Below are 22560 nucleotides of genomic sequence, written 5' to 3'. Positions count from 1 at the left end.
GCTCTTGGGTCCCCTTGACACGTCCCCACCATCGCTTGAGGGTTTCTTTACTTTCTTTCTGGGACAGTGACACGCTCCAGGCTCACGTGTATCTCTCCCCGCCCCCGCCGGAGAATCGGCCCTTCCTCGAGCAGCTCTGGGTCCTCTGAGTGGAGAGTGATCTTTAGAAGCCAAGACCTGGGTACTGGGTGTGCTCGCTGCTTCTGGGCCTTCTCGGCAGACGGAGCTGGGAAACACACACACAGTCCCTCCTCCTTATTCACAGATGCCAGCCTGAAGCGTCGCCCACTGGCTCAGATTTATTTATAACCCCATCGATGCCCAGGAGCTTTCCGATCATTCCTGGACACGCACATGCACAGAGGGGCGGAAAAACAGAGTCGCCTGATGCACCAGCTCCCAGCCAAGGTGGCACAGGCGAGCTCTGCCCTCCTGTCTCAGCTCACACTGTAAACGAGCGCCCTCTCCAGTCGTTAGTGCCACATTGTTGGCATCTCTGTGCTTTCTGTGGGTGATTTCACTGTTGAAAACGGCCCCAGACACAGGGCTGAGGGGCTATTGGTGTGCGGGGTAGCTGCAGTGTGGTGTACGCACAGAGGAAACGGGCGTTAGATGAGCTTACAGCATCACTGGTCATGGGCCAGTGTGAATGAACCAGCAATACCTATTACATCAGGTGTCTTTAAACAGAAACACAGGTCTAACAAGGTTGCATGTCGATTGGCAGATGAAAATGTGACCAGAAGCTCTGGGGGGGAACCCAAGCCTGTATCTCCCCCAGGACCAGTGGTTCAGAATTCTCTCATTCAGTGTTTGCAGTGGCTTTATATGCCAGAATTACTGTGAATAACGAAAACCCACTGTATATGTATATACGTACATTCCTACACACACACCCATAATATTTCTCTATTTCTCTGTGTGTGTGTACACGTGGTAAAAATCCATGACTTCATGGCTGTCCTTGCAATGTTTTAAACCTTTCAAACCTGCTCAATATCACCAACTCCCAACCACTCCCATAGGCTCTGCTGGCCTCCCTGCCACCAACCTCCCCCAGCCCATGTCATCAGTGGCACCTCTACGTGGCACCCCACCATGACCTCACATCCTCAAATGCCAGGCACCAACATTTCTGCACCGGGAAGGGAAGGGAAGGGAAGGGAAGGGAAGAGCACTGCTGGGAATCGTGCTGAATCTATAGATCACTGAGGGGAAAACTGACATTTCTACGATATTGTCTTCCTATCCATGAACATTTATCTAGGTCTTCTTTAGTGTCCCCGTAAAATTTTGTTATTTTTTTTTTTGCATACAATCTGGCACATTATTTCTTCAATATACCCCCAGGTGCTTCAAATAAAATTCAAAGCATTAAAAAAAAAAATGAAACTAGCATGACTGTAACAGAGAGAGATTGCCAAATTCCCATGAATTTGATAAAACATGAAACTTCAAAGACACTTGGGTTGGGATGGGGACAAAGCCTCCCCCACTCCCCAGGCAGGAAAGCTCTATTTTCCCTCTAAGAGGAAACGGGCGAAAAGTACTGATCTGGCTAAAACGATGGGACCAAGGAGAAACCTGTGCGGTCCCCCAAAGTGCAAGCGAACGAGCCTCCCCAGCTCCGAGAACAGAAAAGCTCCGTCCCTCCCCTCCAAGTGCAATAAAAGAACCACACGCGGCTTGGCCCAGAATGAGGCTCGGAGATCTTAAAATGGCTGGAAATAGTCACTGCTGTACCATTAGTAGCATCTCAGCAAAATCACACCTCAGTGTCTCATGGAACTTTCCTAATTAAGGGAGAAGTAATACTAAAAATCCAAGCTCACTTTTCTGTGGGAAGTTCCTCGAAGCTGAGGGCCCCCCGCCCCACATTTCCATCCCTGCCCTCAGCTCCCGGGAGGCCCTCGCCACCTGTGCTGCTCTCACAGCGGGGGCAGCGGCCACGGGAGCCCTCGTGCAGCTACAGCGACCACAATTCCGGCCACAGAACCCCGTGTTTGATCTCGGGCTTCGACCCAACTGAGATAGGCTCTTTTTGGTGACACCATCCTGCAGTTGTCCAAATGTTCTAAAGGAGAGACTTGACATTTACAACAATAATAAAATCTTGGGTTTCCTTTAACTGAACAGATGTTCTGCCTTTTATGGAAAGCTCAGCAAACTCAAACTTGTAGGCCTGAAAGGGCTGAGCCCGAGTGATGAATCTTTGATAACATCTCCGAATGCCCGGGAATGATTCTACTCCCCAGTTTCCACCTCGGCTGAGTTATCACAGCCCCCACCCAACCACCCACCCAAAGACTCCTCACCACCCATCCATCCATCCATCCATCCACCCACCCACCCATCTCAGAACCCACTGAGCCAGGGAATATCCCCAAATTCCTCTCTCCGTCCCCCTACCAAGGCCTCAGGCCCCTCACCCTCTCCACCCCCATGCCTTTCACCGCTCCCACTCCCACCAAACCCTCCCTGGTGGCTACGCCAGGCCCCGGTGAAAGCCTGGGTCCTCCGTGAGCCCTCCCAGCCCACCCCGCTTCCCCGAGGGTGTTGTGTGTACCCTCACCAGGCGGGCCACACCCCACTCCCAAGGGCAGGGATGGGGGTGTCACCCACACGGTCCCATGCAGAACAGGGCTGGCTGCCAAAGGGGCAGTGGTCCACCCTTCCCATTCCAGGTGCTTTTTTGTTTTAATTTATTCATTCATTCACTCACTCATTCAGCTGCACCGGGTCGTAGTCGTGGCACGTGGGATCTTTCGCGTGCGGGATCTTCGTTGCAGCACGTGGGCTCTTTAGTTGCGGCATGCGGGCTCTTAGTTGCAGCATGCGTGTGGGATCTAGTTCCCTGACCAGGGATGGAACCCGGGCCCCCTGCCCTGGGAGCGCGGAGTCTTAACCACTGCGCCACCCGGGAAGTCTCCAGGCGCTGTCTTGATGATGATCGATTGATTGACTGAGTTGCTGCCATTCGCATACAAATAACGAAGAAACGGCAGATTTCGTTTCAAATCTGTAGCAGATGTCGCCACGGTCGGCAGACAACTGTAAGCCTTTCTGAAGGACAGCCTGCCTTTTCCCAAACCAAGGCTGCTCGAGTTATAAAGAGCTTTTATCACGACCACAGGGGTGGGGGCGTTCGGAACAGACACAACTAGAATGCGGCTCCCGGGGCCGGGCACACGGGTGATGGCTGGGAAGGAGCTCGAGGAAACTTCCGGAACACTGGAAGTCCTACGCTCGACCCGGGCTGACAGGTGAGCTGTGGATATTCACCAACCTGCTTTCCTAAGGTCTGTGCACATGGCTGGGTGCGGGACAAAGGCCACCCCCCACCCCCGTCCCAGCCCAGCCATGTGGTCACACCCTGCTTCCCGCACTCACCCCACACTTGCCCGGCTCCCAGTGCCTCCCCACCTGCCTCCCCCGCTCCGTCCACACGTTCCCCGCCACCGCCCCGACCCTCAGCCAGGCCCAGGCTCCCAGTGCCTCCCCACCTGCCTCCCCCCTCCGTCCACACGTTCCCCGCCACCGCCCCGACCCTCAGCCAGGCCCAGGCTCCCAGTGCCTCCCCACCTGCCTCCCCCCTCCGTCCACACGTTCCCCGCCACCGCCCCGACCCTCAGCCAGGCCCAGGCTCCCAGTGCCTCCCCACCTGCCTCCCCCCTCCGTCCACACGTTCCCCGCCACCGCCCCGACCCTCAGCCAGGCCCAGGCTCCCAGTGCCTCCCCACCTGCCTCCCCCCTCCGTCCACACGTTCCCCGCCACCGCCCCGACCCTCAGCCAGGCCCAGGCTCCCAGTGCCTCCCCACCTGCCTCCCCCCTCCGTCCACATGTTCCCCGCCACCGCCCCGACCCTCAGCCAGGCCCAGGCCCCCAACTCAGCTTGGAGAGCAGCCTCTCCCTTCCAGCTCGGTCACCCCCGTTTCTGATGCTCCCCAGCCCCCATCCCAGTCTCTCTAATACATACATACGTACACACACACACACACACACACGCACACGCACGCACGCACGCATGCGCGCGGACTATAGGAAGGTGGTAATTAACCCTGAGGCCCCCGGCAAGCTTCCCGAGCAGGGTCCACATTTCAGAGGTCAGGGAAGCAGGGACCACATTTCAAAGGTCAGGGAAGCAGGCGAACAGGAAACGGTCGGGGGCAGGTTTGGGGGGGCGGAGCAGGAAAGAAGAAATCAGCTGCAAAAGATAAAAAGAAATTAGGGTAGTTTGTTTCAGCCACCTTAGAGCACAAAGAAACTTAGGACGTGGGCCTCCCGGTCTTCATGAAACAGGGAGATGGGCTGGGGGGTTGTCCCCTGCATGGGGGGCTATGGCCCTGACACGGGGCCACTCAGGCCCTAGGGCAGGCAGGAGGGCACACTGGCCATGCTGAGGACAGGACTGAACCTCCGTTCTGGGAAAAGCCTGGGCTTGGAAGGTACTGGAAGACCTGGGGGACAAACAAAGGGCCGGAACCTGACCCAGGCCCAGTGCCTGCAGAGGGACCCCTGGGTGTCAGTCAGGGCAGCCAACCGCCCCCAAGGGCTACTCTGAGGGTCCCGACCCTGACCCAGCTGACCTGGCCCGTTTCAGGAATGACCGTGTGGCCCTAATTCCCACCCAGCAAAGGGTCACCCCCAGCCCAGGGTCACCCCCAGGGATGACATCAGATTGTCATCGAGCCCCCCACCTCACAAGTGGTAACCACCAGTGCCCAGCCCCCAGCCCAACACCCACAGGGGACCACAGACCCAAGGGGGCCGGGCAGAGGAAGAAATGCCTGCTGTGTGCTCCCAACCCTCTACCTTTGCCCAACTACCCTCATGACCCCCTGCTGAGGGAGGAGCTAGCTTATCTACCTTTTTTAGTAGATAAGGTATCCAAAGCACAGTGGTCACCAAGGTCACCAAGGTCACATAGCAAGGCCATGCAGCACGCAACTGGCAGGGGCGGGGGTGGAGCCCCGATCCTGTGCTGGGCTTTTCCCTCCACCACCTCCCCCGCCCCAAAACCCTATGGACTCTAGACTAAATCTGTGTGAGGGAACAAAGCCCCAAAGCAACCAACAAGTACCTCCAGGAACATAAATGTCGACAAATCTCACCAAATCCCTTGATGAGAACGGCCGGGAGCTTACTCTGACCTTAAGACTCAAACAGGACGCTGGGTCATCCCACACGGTCAGCGGAGAGAGAGAGGGCCACCATCCAGAGGTGACAGCTTGAAGAAGCCACCCCAAAGCGAGGGTGGCAGTAAAGAGCAGTGCCGGCGACGTCGTGTGTCACCCTGGGCACAACCCGGCTCGTAGGACAGTCACCGCCCTCTCTCCCCAAACTGTCAAGGCTGCCTAGGCAGAGGGGGACCCAGGGGCACGTGATTACCAGTCTAAAGGCTCTGAGAAGTCCCGCAGTGAGAAACCTAGTTCACTTCCTAAGCCCCAGGATTCCCCAGATGCATCTGATCACAAATAGTTTCTAGTCTTGGCCCAGGGGATAGGTTTCGCAAAACCTGGGGTCCTAGGATGTTGGTGATCTCAGCTCCACACCCTCACTTTCCACCACCCCAGCCGCCTCCCCCGCCTTTCACGGACAAGGAGGCTGATGGCCACCGAGATCCAGGGCTCCCTGGGGAGGGGGGCCTCACTCACCCCACACATGCAGCTGCCACGAGGAGCCCCTCCGGCTGTGGCCAGTGGCTGCCAGCCTTGATGGAGAGGCTTCCTCCATCTGGTTACGAGGAAATCGTTTACAACAGACCACCCGGGATACACATGACCCAACAGTCTCCAAGGCATCGGTCCACACTCCACGACCAACGCAGCACAGAACCGGTGACCCAACTGACCGGGACCCCCAGGCCGAGGGCTCGCATCCGGCCCGCAGGCCACCCAGAGCTGGTTCACAACTACTATCTAGAGTCCAGTCCAAACACCAGTGAGGGGAGGACACGTCCCACGCCAGGGCCAGTCAGCAGAGACAGATGGCCTTTCCCCAGACCGGGTCCATTACTGTAGCCCATCGGTGGTGGAAGCCGGGGTCTACGGAACACTGCACAGCGGAGATTTTCCTGCAAGGGCAAGTGCTTCTCCATGAAAGCCATTTCCCCCATAATTACGTTTTAATTGGGCAAATATATATATTCCACCGCAGTGGCTGTGCAGGTGCTGATAGGGCTGGGGGACCGGAAGCAGAGGCCCAGGGGCCTGAGAGGGAAGGAAACAGGTGGTGAGGGCTCACCTCAGGCACCTCTGTCCCTCCCTCCCTCCCCTGCACCCACAAACACCCCGACACACACACCCACACTTGCACTCACTCTGCAAGCCCTAATTCAGCGACGGTGGGATGTTACCCACTCGGTGATACCTAGGACACGTTTTTAGGGAATATGACATTTGATTTATGTCTGCCCATGTGCGTTCTCACTAATTAGAAGGTTCAGGGCAGAGCAGGAAAAATATGTATTTCAGAGTCCCAGTTTGACTTGCCAGAAACCAGCCCATTCCTAACATTCTTATTTTCGACAAAATATAGCATTCTGATTACATACCATTTCGGTTCCATGGCTCCCGGCCTGCCAGGCTCCCGGAAGCGGCCCAAGGCCACGGCAAAGATGGAGAGACAGGTCTTGGGATGGGGACTGACTCGGGCCCTGGAGCATGACACGCCCGTCCCTTCGGGCAGAAGGCAAGTCAGTGGCTTTCAGCCGAAGGCCCAAGGCCCCAACCTAAACAGGCCCCAGGTGGCACCCCAGGTCTGTACAGGAGGCGGGCCACCCCGGAGAGGGGTTCTCGTGGCACTGCCCCCTCCAGGCCTGTTTCCTTGTCTGGACCGAGGGCCCAGCATCACGCTTACTTAAATGCACTGTGGCTCGTCAGCCAATTCAAACAGCAAGTAAGAGGTAGGCACTGGAGTCTCAGTCTGCCAACTGCAGTCCCTGTACGACCCTGAGAGTTCCTCAGGCTCTCCTAGCCTCAGCTTGCTCATCTGTGCGATGGGGTCTGATGGCACCCCGCCCCCAGAGAGGCCGGAAGGATTCAATGAGTCAATCGATGAACATCTCAGAGCCTGCCTGGTACACTGTAAGTTTTCAATAAATGTGAGCTATTTTTATCTATCGAGTCTAGAGATTTCTATCTCGGGTGTTCTAAGGCAGGATGTATTGACCAAAAACTAAAGATTTTCGTTAAATGCAGGCCTCAAATAAAGTGATCCATACAGATCGTTCTTAATGGAGACCAGTATCAGAACCGCCCTAAGTGCAAGCTTTCAGGGTCACTTAGCTGTCCTTGGGAATCAACCAAGGAGGCACTTCTAAGGGTACTGTGTGTGCGCCCGTGTGTGTGTGTGTGTGTGTGTGTGTGTGTGTGTGTGTGTGCGCGCGCGCGTGCCTCTGTGTGGTTCACAGGTCCCCCAAGGAGCACACACGCCCTGTGTCTCAAGTAACGAAGCGAGAGGCCAAGCAGCGGAGGAGGGCCTGAAGCCCCCTGGGCTCTGGTGATGCCCACCTGGTTCTACCTGGCTCTCCAGCCAACTCTGCACCTGCACTGTGTCCTGGAGACCTGCCCTTGGCACAGGACTGGTATTTGATACAAGAAAGACAAAAAGAAGAGGAAAGGGGCCAGATCAACTCCTGGTAAGAGAGACAGTACCAAGTCCCAGGGTCCACAAACGCAATGCAGACACAAGAATTTAGCGCAAGGCCACACAGTTAACTCAAGGACTGGGGACAAAGGTGCAGGCTGCAGTGCCTCTAAGTCCCAACACTCAAATCCCCCCCACAGGCAAGCAGACAGCCAGGCCCCCGGCAGTCAGCCAGGGCCTCTCACCAGGCTGGCACGGACTGGTCATTTCCACTGAGGTGGGGGAAGGTGGGATCGTCCCACCTCCCCCCATGCCCACTGGCAAGGAAGGTGGCGTGTTCCCTGTGTGGTTACAGAGACCTCATTGTTCTGCCCCGCAGAGAGGAAACTGGAGAGGTGAGCTCAGAATGCATTTTGGAATCAGCAGAAAAGAACATCTGGGAAAGGAAACACGCTTCAGAAACAAACATACCTTTGTACCAGCTTTTCTTTAAGTGTAGCAAAAAAATAATGATAATAAAGACATGCCAAGTTGACCATCATTCTACAAAATCTCCTTTTTTTGGGGCAAAATTGGGAGGCTCTGTTTTCCAATGATCTTCTGTTCCAGGAAAAAAGCAGCCATCTGGGTGCCAAGACCCAGAGACTGCCCCAGGAGCCAACAGGACCTCGGGCTCAGGATACCTAGTCCCACAGAAAGAAGGGGACAGACGAAAACCATCAGATAAAAGAAAACTCAAACCTCTTGCCCCTAGTCCCTGCTGAAGCCTCTCAGGACGCTGACATTCTCTGAGGAGCTGGCAGTTCTCAATTCCAAACATTTATGTGAGTTTGCGGGCTGCCTATAAAGTTCAGCGCCGAGGATCAGCACTGATTATTTTTGGAACCAAGCTGAGCATCAGGTCTGGAGGTTCGTAAGAACGTGGAGAAGCCCACGATTAGGGTTTTGCGGGGCCCCAGCTGAGCGCATCCAGCATGCTGGGGACCCTGCAGACAGGTAGGTAAAGACGGAGCAGGTTTCACCGAAGAGAAAACCTGGAGAAGCCCCCTCCTCCCCTCCCCCAGCCCCTCTCTCAGCCACTGTGCCTGGATGCCACTCACTTCCCCACACCCGACCGCCCTTTCTGAGTCACAGCACGTGATTCAGTCACACCTGATGTGACCTGGTCCCCATAGCAGGTGGGGCTGCCGTCACCCCGTTTTATGGACCAGGAGAGTGAGGCACAAGGTGACCAAAGTCACACTCAGCCAACCAACGATGAGCGATCAAAGCGCTCAGGTTCTTTCCACACTTGAAATCCATTCATCTTACCTAATGGGGCAATCGAATGACCCCAGGACTGTCCGCAAAAGGGCTGGACACCGGGGCAGCATCGAGACAGGGGGAGACCACCCCCTGAGGCACTGCCGTGACCGTTCCGGGAGGATGGTGGCCCCTCAGCCTCTGTCTGGGTCCCCTCGTGCGTTCCAGGACAAGCCCTCTGTCCTCGGGCAGCAGAGACGCGTGCTACAGCCTGATGCTCCTTGCTGCTCCTTCTGAAGCAGAGAGAGCAGGGCCCAGAAAGCAGGACACTGCTCCGGCGGGGGAGCCCGAACAGGCTGGGGGGTCAAAGCGCCTCCTGCCATCTCTGGGGCTCCCACCCCGGGTTCCCACCTGCCAGGGTGGGCAGGGAAGATCATCGTTCCTGTGCACCCATCCGTAGCCACATAACAACACAAGAGCCCAAGTCCAAGCTCCCCCCCCACCCCGCCCGGGGACCCTCCTCACCAGGACCACATGGGCTCTGGGGGGGCCTCAGGGGTTCTAAGCGTGGAGCTACGTGTCTCCTGCATGATGAAGCCTTGAGTCTGGGGGTGGAGGAAGGGGGCGCGTCCCATCACTGGGTCACTCCACAAACTCATGCTTCCCCTCAGCCTCATCAGTGACCACGGAGATGAGGCTGACCTCCCTGCCTCAAGAGCTGGTCGAAGGAGTGGAGCAATAGCCCTCCAGAAGGTAAACCTTTCGGGGAGAGAGGCCGCCGTGCTTTCTCGCAAGGGAGCGAGACCGATCCAGAGGAACACGGGGTCCAGACGGCACCTCCGGGGAGCAGGCACGGGAAGGAAGGCCCTTCACAGCCCTCACCGGTACAGTCGCCGCTGGCCTGGGCCAGCCATGAGGATGGAGCCCCTGCCTGCCTGTGCTCAGCCTGGTGCTGTGCCGGGCACACCTGCCAGAGGCTTAAATTACTCCTGGGCTAGAGGCAACAACAGGGTCAGGAGAGCCGGGAGCCTCCCGGGTCAAGGAGGAGGCCGGTCCCACCTGAGCAGGTGGAGAGGGCAGGTACGGAGGGAGGGCAGGGAGCTCAGGGCTGCACAGGAGTGGGGGCTCCACCCTGCAGGCAAAGGGCGCTGACCGTCCACGTCCCAGAGAGGGAAGCCACAAGGAGCAGGGACTTCAGTTTGAGGGTGAAGAGCCAGCACCTGGGCTGCCTCGTCCGCCTTCAGCGGGGAAGGTGACGGGGTAGGAAGGGGGGGCGGGCAGGCCAGCGATGCTGGGGGGCTGGGAGGAGGGATGCGGGTCAGCCGATGAGAGAGGAGACCCTGGGGGTCGGCCAGGATGGCTCAGGGAAGAAGGCAGCAGGGTCTCCAACAACATCCTCTGAGGAGGGAGAGGCAGGGATTGAGCTCCTGGCCACACCCTCCCGGCCATGCCTCCAATAGAGCACAGGTTCCAGGAGAGACGCTGCCCTCAGATACCTGTACCTGCGCCCCCAGCCCCAGGGTTCCCGGCACCCACCTCACAGGGCTTCCAGCTACAAAATGCATGCCGGATTGACCTCGGCAAGGAAGCAAGTCCAGCACTGGAGCCATCAGGCCACTCGGGGCAATTAACGCAACTCAACACTCACCTTCTCAAAAGAGATGGACTGAGTGGTCCGAGCGGAGACGGCTCCCACCAAGCCACCTTCCAGCTGGAGTTGAACCTGATTCCAGAATCCCCTGAGGGCCCTCGCCCCAGAGAATAACAATTATGATTGCTGTAGTAACCCTAATAGCTAATAACTACTGAGGGCGCACAGGAGCTGGCCCCGTGCTAAGCACTTTACAGCCTCACCTCTTTGCATCCTCAGGTGTGTCTAAGCGGCGGCACTACGATTACCCCCACACACACCGCAACAGGTGGGGAAACTGAGGCCAGAGGGGCAGCTCACTTGTCCGAGGCTGCAGAGCTGGGAGTGGAGCCAGAAATGTGAGCCGAGCCAGAACAGGTGGGAGGGGCCTGCTGTGCCCTGGGATTCCAGGCCGGGGAGGCTGGGCGGGCAGCCCCCAGGGCCCCCAGGCTCGCGGCTGGGATTCCTCCAGCAGCTCTCTCAGCTGTTCACAGCAAACCGAGGAGGGGGGACGACAGGGAAGGAGGCCGGGAGCTCAGTGTGTCCTCTGTCCAGGGGTGCCTGAGACAGCGGGTCTGCTCAGAGGCCAGCACTGGACACGGCTGCTGAGGGGACAACGCATCACGCCACACGTGCCACGGTGGGGTGACCTTCCCGAGTGTCCACTAGGGACCAAGCTGCCCTTAGGTACTACGGGCAGGCAGGAGCAGCACGAGGACCACCTGTCCTCTTCACACCTACAAAGAGTGGGCAGGGGACACTTGAACCAAATGTGTCCCTCGGTGTCCCTCACCACTCACAGATCAGAACGCATTCCTAACTGGGCACCCCCATCTGCGTCACCACCCTGCTTTGCTGACACCAGCTAGGGAAGTCCGGAAAAACCCTAACCTAGGCCAGTCCGGAAAAACCCTAACCCTCTCCAGTTCCCCACTGAAAACACAACATCCCCTGAGACCCCAGCCATCCAGAGACCTTTAACCTTACTGCAGTAAGATCAGACTGGTGATTAAACCCCCAGAGTTTCTGGAAAACTCTCCCCTCACAGGTCCAAAGTCCCTAACACGACCCTCTAGGCATCCAGGGCTGGGGGGCGGTGTGTGGGGTAGGTTCCCACCTTCAGCCACCTTCCATCCTGGCAGGGCGGGGCAATGGGTACCTAGACAAGAAGCTCCAGAAAGGCCGGTGATGTTAAGACACAGGAGCCCAGGGGGAGAAAGGCTGGCCTGGCAGGTGCTCTGAGGGCATCTTCTTGGATCCTCACGGGTGGAGCAGAGCAAGGGGGCTGCCTGAAGCCCAGCGCCCACCTTGCAGCCCGACCTGCCTGGATCCTGGAGCAGATCCCGCTTCATCCTCCAAATCAGTTACTCCCAGCCCGGGTCCACAGCCCAAGGGGCCACGCGGTGTGCTGGCCCCAAGAGGCACTTTCACGGCTGAAAAGCCAAATGGAAACTCCCCGGTGAGAGGTTGATGGAAACCCTGCAAGCCCCAGCAGCCCGTCTTGGCGATCGTGAGTGTCTGGGATCAATAAGCAGAAAAGGTTACTACTTAACAAATGTACTTTCCTTGGAAGGATAAACTCTTTCAAAGTAAAGGGGAAATTTTTAAAAAGCTAGACCTGGTAGCCAAAAGCATGGGAACCGCTCTTTGGCTCTGAGCAATCCTCTGTACATCTTGAACCGTTCACTGCTCAAGTGCCTTCTGAAAGGAGGTGCGGGGCCGGCTGCCTCGAGGGCAGATCACCGCCTGCACCATGGTGACCAGGACCACGCTCTCCGGGCAGGGGCGCACGCACGGGTCCCCTGGACCGCCCCCCAGCCCCGGCCCGGCAGAGCTAGACAGCCAGCATCTGTGAGCTGACACTCCACTTGCAGAGAACTCTGCCAGCACAGACCACCCCCCCGGCGGCACCCGGAGCAAGCGGTCAGCAGTTCGTGGGTTCTGGGCAGCCTAAGAGCTGCGGCAGGGACCAGGCAAGGACCCAGGCTGCGGTGGCCACGGCCGGCGTAATGAGCCTCTTGAAAGACAGGGCAGCAGCGGGAGGCCCCCGGCGGCCGGGCTCGGGAGCCGCTCTCCCACGATACAGCACGGGCCCCGGGAGTCAACCAGGGCTGAGCAAGCTCATGCAGAGACCCGGGCAGTGACAACGCGACTGGAACAAGCTTCAGATGCTCAAGGGCGTGACCCTGAAGGGGCAATGTTCTCGTAAAAAAAATATTTTTTTGGATGCGCTGCGCGGCTTGCAGGATCTTAGTTCCCCGACCAGGGATCGAAACCGTGCCCCCATGCAGTGGAAGCACAGAGTCTTAACCACTGGACCGCCAGGGAAGTCCCAGGGCAATGCCCTCTTAATGCTTAAACTCCTGAAAGCTCATTAACAATATCCTCACTCAGCTACCTACTCTGTAGTTGTAACTCAAAAGCACAGAAACCTTCTTTTTTAGCATAAAAATTCTTGTACCACTATTTCTACTTTTTTTGCATGACTGAAAACGTTCTACAGTTTTTTGAAAGATGATAAAAATGACGGGTGAAGGATGCAGTCGCCAGGCCCCACTGTGACATCTCAGTCCGGGCTGTGGAAGGTGGGGAGGTATTACGTGGACCCAGGACATCGCGGTCCAGTGCGTTTAGGATGCACTGGGTTTCCCGAAGTAAAATAAAGGCCAGCTTTATTTGTTGCAGGCCATCTTAGAATCCAGACCCCGGAAATATGGGCTCTAGAGGGGGGAGGGGGGTCCCACACTTGGCCCCAGAAGCCTCTTGTCATGTAGCAGGACAGCTGTTTCACAATCTGGGAAACAAAGCCAGGCTGGAGTTTGGGATGCACACGGGAGCTCGCAACGCTGTAGATTTAGGGGCCAGGGGAAGTAAGGATGGGAAAGATCCGCTCCCTGGACAGACAAGGCCTCGGGAATCCTCTGGGCAGCTACGCTGAGTGTCCACTGCACACCAGACACCAGGCCAGAGGCAGAAGGACGATGATGAAGATGATCTGTCCCCCAGGCCCTCTCAGGATGGGTGGACCATGAAAGGTTCTGGACTCCGAGGAGATGGATCTGCCTGGAAAAGTGCTCACCCCGGAGAACAGAGGCACATCCTCAGTGGCAGCATGGAATACTGGGCCAAAAAGTTCCAACTCTGGACACCACGAAACCAGTGTAGTTTTTCTTAGAAAGGGAAGGATATGATGAAACTAGTTTTCGAAAAATTAATCTGGCCGGAGTGAAAGCTAAACGGGCAAGGAGAAGGTTCTAGAAAGCAGAGACCAACTAGAAGCTGATGTAATCCTCCACCTGGAATCTAGTCCTCCATGGGGTACTGTGGAGGCCCCGGGGGGAAGCCTCAGAGCCCAGGGGTCTGGGTGCGGGAGGGAACGGAGACAGGCCTGAATCTGGACAGCAGAGGAAGGGCAGTCATCAAAGTGCTCCCCGCTTCCAGCCTGAGTAAAGAGGAATCCAGCGGGGCCAAGGCGGGCTCCTGTCGCACCCCGGTTCCCCGCATTCAGTCTCCTTTGGGGAACCAAGCTCACTCTGGGGAAAGTTCAGAGAAATGGCCTCCCCCACAAAGGCCAGCCGGAGAACACACCTTGACCTGCAACCAGCTTGCGGGGAGGACATCCCCTCAGCTCCCATCGTGGACAACGCCTGCTCCTTCCAGGGCGGAGTCCCAGGTGGCAGCTGTCCGCACGCGGCAACTCTGGAAAGCACCCAGGCCCCCGGGGCTCAAGTGTCCAGGCCGGGGCCACGCACTCAGGTGGCCTTCAATGCCCATTGAGCAATTTCCTGAGAGTTTTGGGGACCTACCTAGGCAGGTACCACCTCCCCATCTGGGTTAATAGAGGGTACAGCCCAGGGAAGAAATTACGGTTGCTCACATTTTGTTCTGGAATGAACGAGGGGAGGGGAGCAGTCATTCACGCGGTAATCATATTCGCCTCCGGGCGAGCGCTGGGATTAGTTGCACTAGAGCCTGTTTCCTGAGCAGACGCTGCCGTGAGCCAGGCAGCAGGAGAATCCCAGGCAATCCAGCGTACACACCGCCTCTGAAGCACGCCACGTGCTAAGAGGAACCAAAAACGTGAAGACCAGCTCCGTTGCGGCCACAGGTGGATTTCCTTCCACAGCCAGAGACCAGCCTGCTTGGTCAGAGGCCACTTGTAAAGTCCAGCCCTCCGACACCTGTTGAATGTCACCATTTACTGTCCCCGGATCAAAGGATAGAACCTCATAGGCTGACGCTGAAGTTTATCCCAAAAGAATAAATGCACAAGAAGAGTCAACACAATTTTTTGAAAAGAGCAATGAAGGGGTAATTGCACAGTCGATCTCAAAATATACTATGATGCTATGGAAATTAAAACAGCAGCAGGCTGGCACAGAAAGACAGCCACAGGTCAAGAGAGCAGGACAAAAGTTTCCAGAATAAGGAGCCAAGCACCTGCGGACACTGCAAGTGAAAGAGTGCCATTTTAAATGAATGAGGATAGGATAGGCCACGCCATCAACTCCCTAACCACTTACTGGGGGGACAGTTCAGATCCCTACCTCATACCATATTCCCCCTCCCCACCAAAAACCAGAATAATGTCTGAATATAAAACAACAAAACAATAACAGTCTTGGAAGAAAATAAAGGAAGATGTATTTATAGTGTCGGGGTAGAGAAACAAGGCATAGAACCCAGAACCCATAAGAGAAAAGACTGAGTTTTGTTACATGAAACTTTCTAATGTCTTTGCCATAATAAACCACCAAAAACAAGGATGAAGGACTAGCTACAGATCAGAAGAAAAATCTGGAACAAATATAATAAAGAATTAACGTCCACACCAAATAAAAAGTTCCTACAAATCAATAAGAAAAAGGTAAGCAACTCAACAGGAAAATGGGCCAAGGATAAGAGTAGGCAATTTGCACATAAGCCAGTAATGAAGGGAAGTGCACCCAAAATGTGTTATAATTTTTAACCAAATTGATTTTTAAAATAGAATCTGGTGATTCCCAGCACCGAAAGGAGAAGGAAAAGCATGTACCCTCAGAGATGCCTGGTAGGGTATAAATTGGTGTAGCCTTTTTGGAGGAATTTGTCAGCATCTTTAAAATTGTATAAATGGGACTTCCCTGGTGGCGCAGTGATTAAGAATCTGCCTGCCAACGCAGGGGACACGGGTTTGAGCCCTGGTCCGGGAAGATCCCACATGCTGCGGAGCAACTAAGCCCGTGCACCACAACTACTGAGCCTGCGCTCTAGAGCCCGCGTGCCACAACTACTGAAGCCCATGCGCCTAGAGCCCGTGCTCCGCAACAAGAGAAGCCACCGCAATGAGAAGCCCACGCGCCACAACGAAGAGTAGGCCCCACTCGCCGCAACTAGAGAAAGCCCACGCGCAGCAGTGAAGACCCAACGCAGCCAAAAAACAAACAAACAAATAAATAAAAGAACACATGATCTTAACTCATTTAAAAAAATATTGTATAAATGGACATACTCTTTGACAAGGAAGGCATCCTACAAAAATGCTTGTGTACGCACATGCACAGGTGCATATGCAATGTTATTCACTGTGTCATGCCCTGTAATAGCAATAAAGCCTGGAAAAACTTAAGTGCTCCGCAACCGGGTAAAAGCCATGAAATACAGTGTGCCCGTACTACAAAATACTACTTAGTTTTTAAAAAGGAACGAAAATCTAAAAATAAAGATACAGAAAATGTTTGTGATACATTAGCAAGTGAAAAAGAGAGGCTACAGAATGATAGGATCTATGTAAAAAATATGAGTACACGTTCAAAACAAAAATAACACACTAAACTATGTGTTGAAGGTGTGGTCATCTCTGACCAGGACACTGGTCTTCCCAGAAAGAGGTACCATGCAGTTAAGTGTTTAAGCTGGTTATATGTATTCATGTAGGTCTTGCATTTTAAAATATACATATTTGTAAAAGAAAGTGGCCAACAAGCACGTGTGAAGATGCTCAACATCATAAGCCACCAGGAAACCGCCCGTCAAAACCACCGTGTGGTACCACTTCACACCTACTAGGATGGTGAGGGCCAAAAAGAGGGAACGTAACCAGGGCTGGCCAGGATGGGGAGAAACTGGAACCCTCGGGTGTCACTGATGGGGATGTAAAATGGTGCCGCTGCTCTGGAAGACAGTTTCACGTTCCTCAAAAATTAAATACAGGATGGCCACGTGATCCAGCAATTTCACTTTTCTGGGTATATCCCCCGAAAGTGAAAGCAGGGACTCACAGAGATTCTTGCACACCCGTGTTCACAGTGGCATTATTCACAACAGCCAAAGGTGGAAACGACCCAAGTGTCCATCAACAGGCGAATGGATAAACAAAGTATTAAAATAAGCCACACACAAAAGGATAAACATCATGTGATTCCACAAATATGAGATACCTAGAAAAGGCAAATTCACAGACACAGAAGAGTAGAATAGAGGTTACCAGGGGCTGGGGGTAGAGTGAGAAATGGGGAGTGACTGCTTAATGGATACAGTTTCTGTTTGGGGTGATAAAAACTTTTTTTGGAAACACGTGGTGGTGACGGTCGCACAACATTGTGACTGTAATTAATGCCGCCCTTAAATTGTATACTTAAGGGTGGGAAAAAAGCAGGCCGGGATGGCAGAGCTGGGGGCTGCCACAGCCTCAGGAGGCCACACTCCAGACCTGAGCGTGCAGGGTCCCGGAGGGGTAAGGGTGGAGCCGCTGGGCCTTCGGGGAAGCCACACGGCCCAGGCCCAGCAGAGGAAGGGCAGTGGGGCCCGGGGGTGGCAGATGAGGCACCTCCTGGCTTCAGTTTAACCACTAGAAAAACTACATGCAGGCAAACTGAAAGCACCGAAAAAATCTACATTGAATCAAATACCAACCAAGAAAGCAAATAAGAAAATACCCAGAAAGCACAGTTATCTCCCAGCCCTGCAAAAGGGCTCACAGGCGACGTCACCAGGACAACTTTCCAGGGTCCTGGGCAAGAGAGATCCTGAGTCAGGGGGACAGAGGACAGCGGACATGTGACCCTGGGCACAGATACGATCAGACCCTGAGGTTCCAGCCCCAGGCAGCTGCCACCACTGCTGGAGCCTGAGGTCAACACGCCCACGACACCTCTCCCCTCCTTCCAGCCCCCCACTGGAAGACGGTTTCTGGGACTCTGACCCTCGGACTCTTTTAAAAGGAAACGGCCGCCTCGGGCACGACTGCCCCTGCCACCACGTCCTTCCCACAATGGCCCGCCTCAGCTTCCTCCTCACTGAACCCCAGCCAGCACCCTGCAAGGCACACGCCATCGTCCCCATTTTGTGGATGAGGAAACTGAGGCCAAGAGCTAGCAGACCACCACTTCCCGAGCTGAAGAGAAAGCAGAGAGCAGCCCGCAGCGGCGGGGCGGGTGGGCCCAGGGGGCCGGCTCTTTGTGCCTCTGCCGCCCGCAGCTGTCAGCAGCGCTTGGACCCACACTGTCACCAGGACGCCCGCAGAGCAGAGAGGTCACTGCTTCCTGCACAAATGTGTCCCAGGCCCACAGGGGAAGGGGCTGCACGCGGCCCCCTGCTCCCGTCAGAGCCTCCCCATTCTGAGAGCGTGGTAAGTGACCATCCCAGAGGCCTGCTAAACCGCAGATGTCCAGTTCCTCCCAGGGCTTCTGTAATAATGAACGTGGCACTAAGTCCACCTCCCAGCACCCCTCCCCTGCCAGAGGCCAGCCCTGGGCCCTTAGCTTGTCCCCTGGCCCGGCTCTCCCGGCTCTGAAGCTAATTTGCTCACGTCCCCGGCCCAGCTTTAAACAGCCTCCGCTGTCCAAACCCCTCAAGGACAACCGGCTCCCAGCCCGTGCCCACTGGGAGGAGTATTCAAGCAAGGTCAACCCATCAGCAGGTGGACGGATGAGCAAACGTGCTCTCTCCACATGACGGAAGGCTGTTCAGCCGTGAAAGGAGCAGAGCGCTGACACGTGCTACAGCATGGACGCACCTCGAAAGCATCCCACTAAATAAGAAGCCAGATGCAAAAGGCAGCACAGCCTATGATTCCCTGTATACGAAGTGTCCAGAACACGCGATTCCATAGAGACCCCAATTCGTGGGGTCGGCGGATGGGAAGTTGTTGAAGTTATGGTTTAATGGGTACAGGGTTTTATTCTGGGGTGATGGAAATATTTTGTATCTTGATAGAAGGGGTACATGCACAGCGCTGTGAATGTACTAAGTGCCACTGAATGGTATACTTTAAAATGGTTTATTTTATGTTACGTGATTTTCACCTCAATGTAAAAAAAAAAAAAAAAAGATCAATTCAACACCTTTCCCCTGCGTTTCCTATCCTCCTCCTCCAACTAAAGTCTCTGGAAGCTTCCATCGCTTTCTGGACCATATCCAGACTCTGCAGCGCGATCCAGCCTCTTTCAGCAGAGACCCGCCGGTTCTTGAGGACAGGGCTCTGGGACTGAGCCCACCTCTCCCAGAGCCGCACAGTCAGCTTCTGTTTGCCTTCCTGTCAACCGGACACCCCGACAGCAAAGGCCCGGGCCTCCTCTGCCATTCTGTCCCATTCTCTCCCCAGGGCTTCACCAGGCACCAAGAGTAGCAGCAACAATAATAAGACATGATACAGGCACGCGTCAACTCACTGAACTATTGGGAGGAAGTATTGTTATACCCATTTTACAGAAGAGAAAACTAAGGTACACAAAGGTGGAGTCAGCTGCCCAAGCTCCCCCCACAAGCAAGGCTCTGCCCACACTGTTAACCACCACAAGAACCCTCACCCAGTGTTGCAGCGATAAACAAGTCAGACAGCGGGCTAGAGGTCCAAGGTCCCACACAGAAGAAAAATCCGGACTGTGTGATAATAGCTTCTAGATCTTCCAGGCAGAAAGATCAAGGACCCCATTACACAACAGGCACTGCAGCTCTGCCACCACCGGTCCCTCACCCGGGCCAGGAATGGTGCTAAGGGTTTCCCAGGCAGCATTTAACGTTCCGGACCATGCTGGCTGGGGGTTGAGGGGACCAGGTGAGGACACAGAATACAAAGAAGCTAAGTAAGTTGTCCGAAGTCAAACAGGTACTGAGCCTCTAGACCCAAGTGGTCTGACCCCAAAGCCCCCGCCCTCAGCCCTGGCAAGCCCAAGCTGCAGGGTAGGAAGCCACGCTGAGTCCTCACCTACCTGCACACACCCCCATCCCGTGTGCAAATTCTGCTAAATGCCTGAGCGGTGACACAGTGCAGCTGAAATTAAACGGGTGCCAAACACGACGGGATCTCCACAGCAAATGCTGGATCATGTGGGTGCACTGGGTAAATTCTTGGAACTGAACGGGAGGGTTCAAGGCACGTGGGCCCTGCTTTGGGAAGCAGAGGGTCCTTTAGGGGAACTCTCAGCGGACTCTCCGCAGCAATTAGTTAACTCAATACCCACCTGCCGGGCCCTCCCCGTGGGCCAGGCAGTGAGCATCTGCAGTAACCACCCAGGGGGCAGTCCTGGAGCAAGTTCTGTGGGGCTAAAAGGGAGAGGCCTGGGCCGTGGGGCTGGGGCAGGCCATTCCCAGCACGGGGACCACTAGAACAAAGGCATTTCCGTGGGCTCACCGCTTCAAATTGCAACAGGAAGCAATCAGGGAAAATAATTGGCTACCAACTTACTGGCTCCACTCCGGACTGTGGCATAAATCTAACACAGAAATCAGGGACATGACATGTCAAGAACAGTCAAAAGAGCTCTGAAGAAAGATCCCTCCTTTTCGTCCCATTTTGGGACCAGATTACCACATTAGCCGGTGCTCTAAAAACCTCGCGTTGACATGCTTTCTAATGTTAAAATAATCGAGTCTATTTTTGCCTCCTACACAACTGAACTCCACAGATGTGATTCCTTCTCCTTGGGGGCTCGAACCGCAGGACAGGCACTCGAGTCCAGCAACATCACCCCAAAGGTCCAGGAAATCCAAAACTGCAACACAGTGAAAAGCAACGCAGCCGGCTGAGAAACCCCACCTTTAAAACAAACATCTTCCCCAAAAAAACCCTTTTGCCTCCGTGATCCAGGCATTTCCGGAAAGAGAAGGAGAAGCGTTGGCCTGAACTACCCAGATACTGTCATTGTTTTGTCGTCACCTTGTTTTGCTAGTATCAGACAGGGCCAAGAATGTAAACACGCTCCTGAGACAGGCAAATTTGGGGTGAAACCGCCAAGAGTCTCCGGGCTTGGGCTGGGAGGCAAGAGGACTTGAGGAAACTACCCCCTCTCCGCCCCCCAAACCCCAATGGAGGGGGGCCGCAGCGCTGGGAATGTGACCACAGAGCCAGGCCAGGACACCTCCTTGCAGTGTCCACACTGGAAATATTCAGGGAGACAGCTGTTTGTCTTAAAGAGGCCCAGACAAAGGGACCCGAGCCGCCCCCCACCCACCCGCGACTGCCACCGGCAGAACAGCAGCCTGGAGAGCACCGGACTCGCAGTGCCGTGTCCACTTGGCCAGCCACACTCCAGAAAAACAGAACACTCACGTCGGAAGAGAATGATTTAAGTAGCGAGAGGCTTGCTTCAAAAACCACATGGCAATCTCCAAATTAAAAGAACATGTGTAGCTTTTCACAAGGCACTTCGTTTCCTTAGTCCTCCTGACCTCAACTCCACCCCTTGGGACACACCAAAAGTTGGAGAGAAAGGTCTCCAGTCCCCGATCTCCCAAAGGGTGGGTGTCTAGCTGAGGCCCCACGCCGCGCGCTGCGACCACGTCACCCCGAGGCGGCCCCACGCAGCCGGCCCCCGGGGTGGACACCGGCCGGGTGTCACTGTTTGGGGCCCCAGCGGCCAGACGGGTCGTCCGGGCACCTGGCAGGTGTCAGTCCGTTTGGAAACCGACAGCAACGCAGATGAAAGGGGTAGCGCCACAGGCCAGGCCGCCCGGCGCCCGGTTCAGAACTTTCTCTGCAATTTAAATCAGTTCCCGGAGCTCGCAGGCCGGCCGCGCGGCCATCGGAAACAGGGTCGGGAAGGAGTTCCCGACACTGGGCGGCAAGGCCTGCCTCCGGGCCGAAAGTCCCCGCTCCGTGTCTGCCCGCGGGCCGGGGTCCCCCCGGTCCCCGCACGGCCTCGGCCGGCGGGCTTCGGGCGGGCGCACTTCGGAGCGCGCCCCGGGGGCCGGGCAGGTGAGGACCCGCCCGCGCCGCACCTGGCGGGGTCGACGACGCCCGCGCGCCCTCCTCGCCGGCCCGGGACGCGGGACGGGACCCGGCTTCCCCGGGAGGGGCTCGGGCGGGCGAGACAAAGGGCCCGCGCGCAGCCCCCGGGCGGCGGGCGCGGCGGGGGGGCGGCGAGAACCCGCGGCGCGCGCCCCAACTCGCCCCCAACTTCCAAAGTCGCTTCCGAGGCGGCGCCGCGCACTTGGCCGCGGGGCGGCCGAGCCGCCCGGGCGCCCGGGCCATTGTCCCTCCGGCCCGCGCCCACCTACCCGCGGCGGGGGCCAGGCTGCAGCAGAGCGCGAGCAGCAGCAGCAGCGGCGGCGGCGGAGGCCGGGGCGGCGCCGCCTCCATGTTGTCCGGAGCCGGACGGGCCCGCGCCGCGCTCACTCGGGCTCCATGGCGCGGCGGCCGCGGCTCCTCGCGCGGCTCCGGGCGCCTGCCGCCTCCCCCCTCGGGCGCCGCGGACCAGGACGACGGGGGAGGAGGCAGGAGGCGCGGGAGCGGAAGCCGCGCCGCGTCTCCGCCCCCCGCCGCCGCCGCCGCTGCCGCCCTCCCGCGCCCCACGCGCCGGCCGCGCCCTCCAGCGGGCGCCCCCCGGAGCCGGCCAGCGGCGAGGCGGCCGCCGCGCGAGGTCCCCGCGGCTCTGCCCGGGGCCCCGGCCCCCTGGGGCCGGCCGCCGGGGCTCCGCGGGGGCGCGGGGTCGGGCGCCGGGTTTGCACCCCGCGGGGCTCGGGGGCCGATCAAGTCCCGGAAGCAGGTGTGTTACCTGTAGAGCTGCCGGGACGGGGCTTGACCGTTGGGGAAACTGAGGCACGGGGGCGGGGCGTGCGAAGGGGGTTGCCCGAGAGCACACGGTGAGGCAGTTTCTGGGCTGGAAGCCAGGGGCCCCGA

At 56.6% G+C, this 22560-nt stretch overlaps 1 protein-coding gene across 3 annotated transcripts in view; it reads right to left on the bottom strand.

The window, feature by feature from the left end:
- Positions 1-22158, bottom strand: part of LRP5 (LDL receptor related protein 5) — a 110188-nt gene extending 88030 nt beyond the window's left edge. For 2 of the 3 annotated variants that reach the window (XM_082476428.1, XM_082476429.1), the window contains exon 1: positions 21939-22157. In XM_082476428.1, coding sequence (XP_082332554.1) covers positions 21939-22020 — 82 coding nt within the window. In that variant the 5' untranslated portion in view covers positions 22021-22157. Of the gene's footprint in view, positions 1-21938 lie in introns of all 3 variants that reach the window. The other variant, XM_082476430.1, reaches the window with a different exon arrangement.
- Positions 22159-22560: the final 402 nt, after the last annotated feature.

This window comes from Balaenoptera physalus (genome assembly GCF_965194825.1).
Source record: "Balaenoptera physalus genome assembly, chromosome: 10".
Taxonomy (NCBI): Eukaryota; Metazoa; Chordata; class Mammalia; order Artiodactyla; family Balaenopteridae; genus Balaenoptera; species Balaenoptera physalus.
This window is presented reverse-complemented; position numbering and strand designations above follow the sequence as displayed.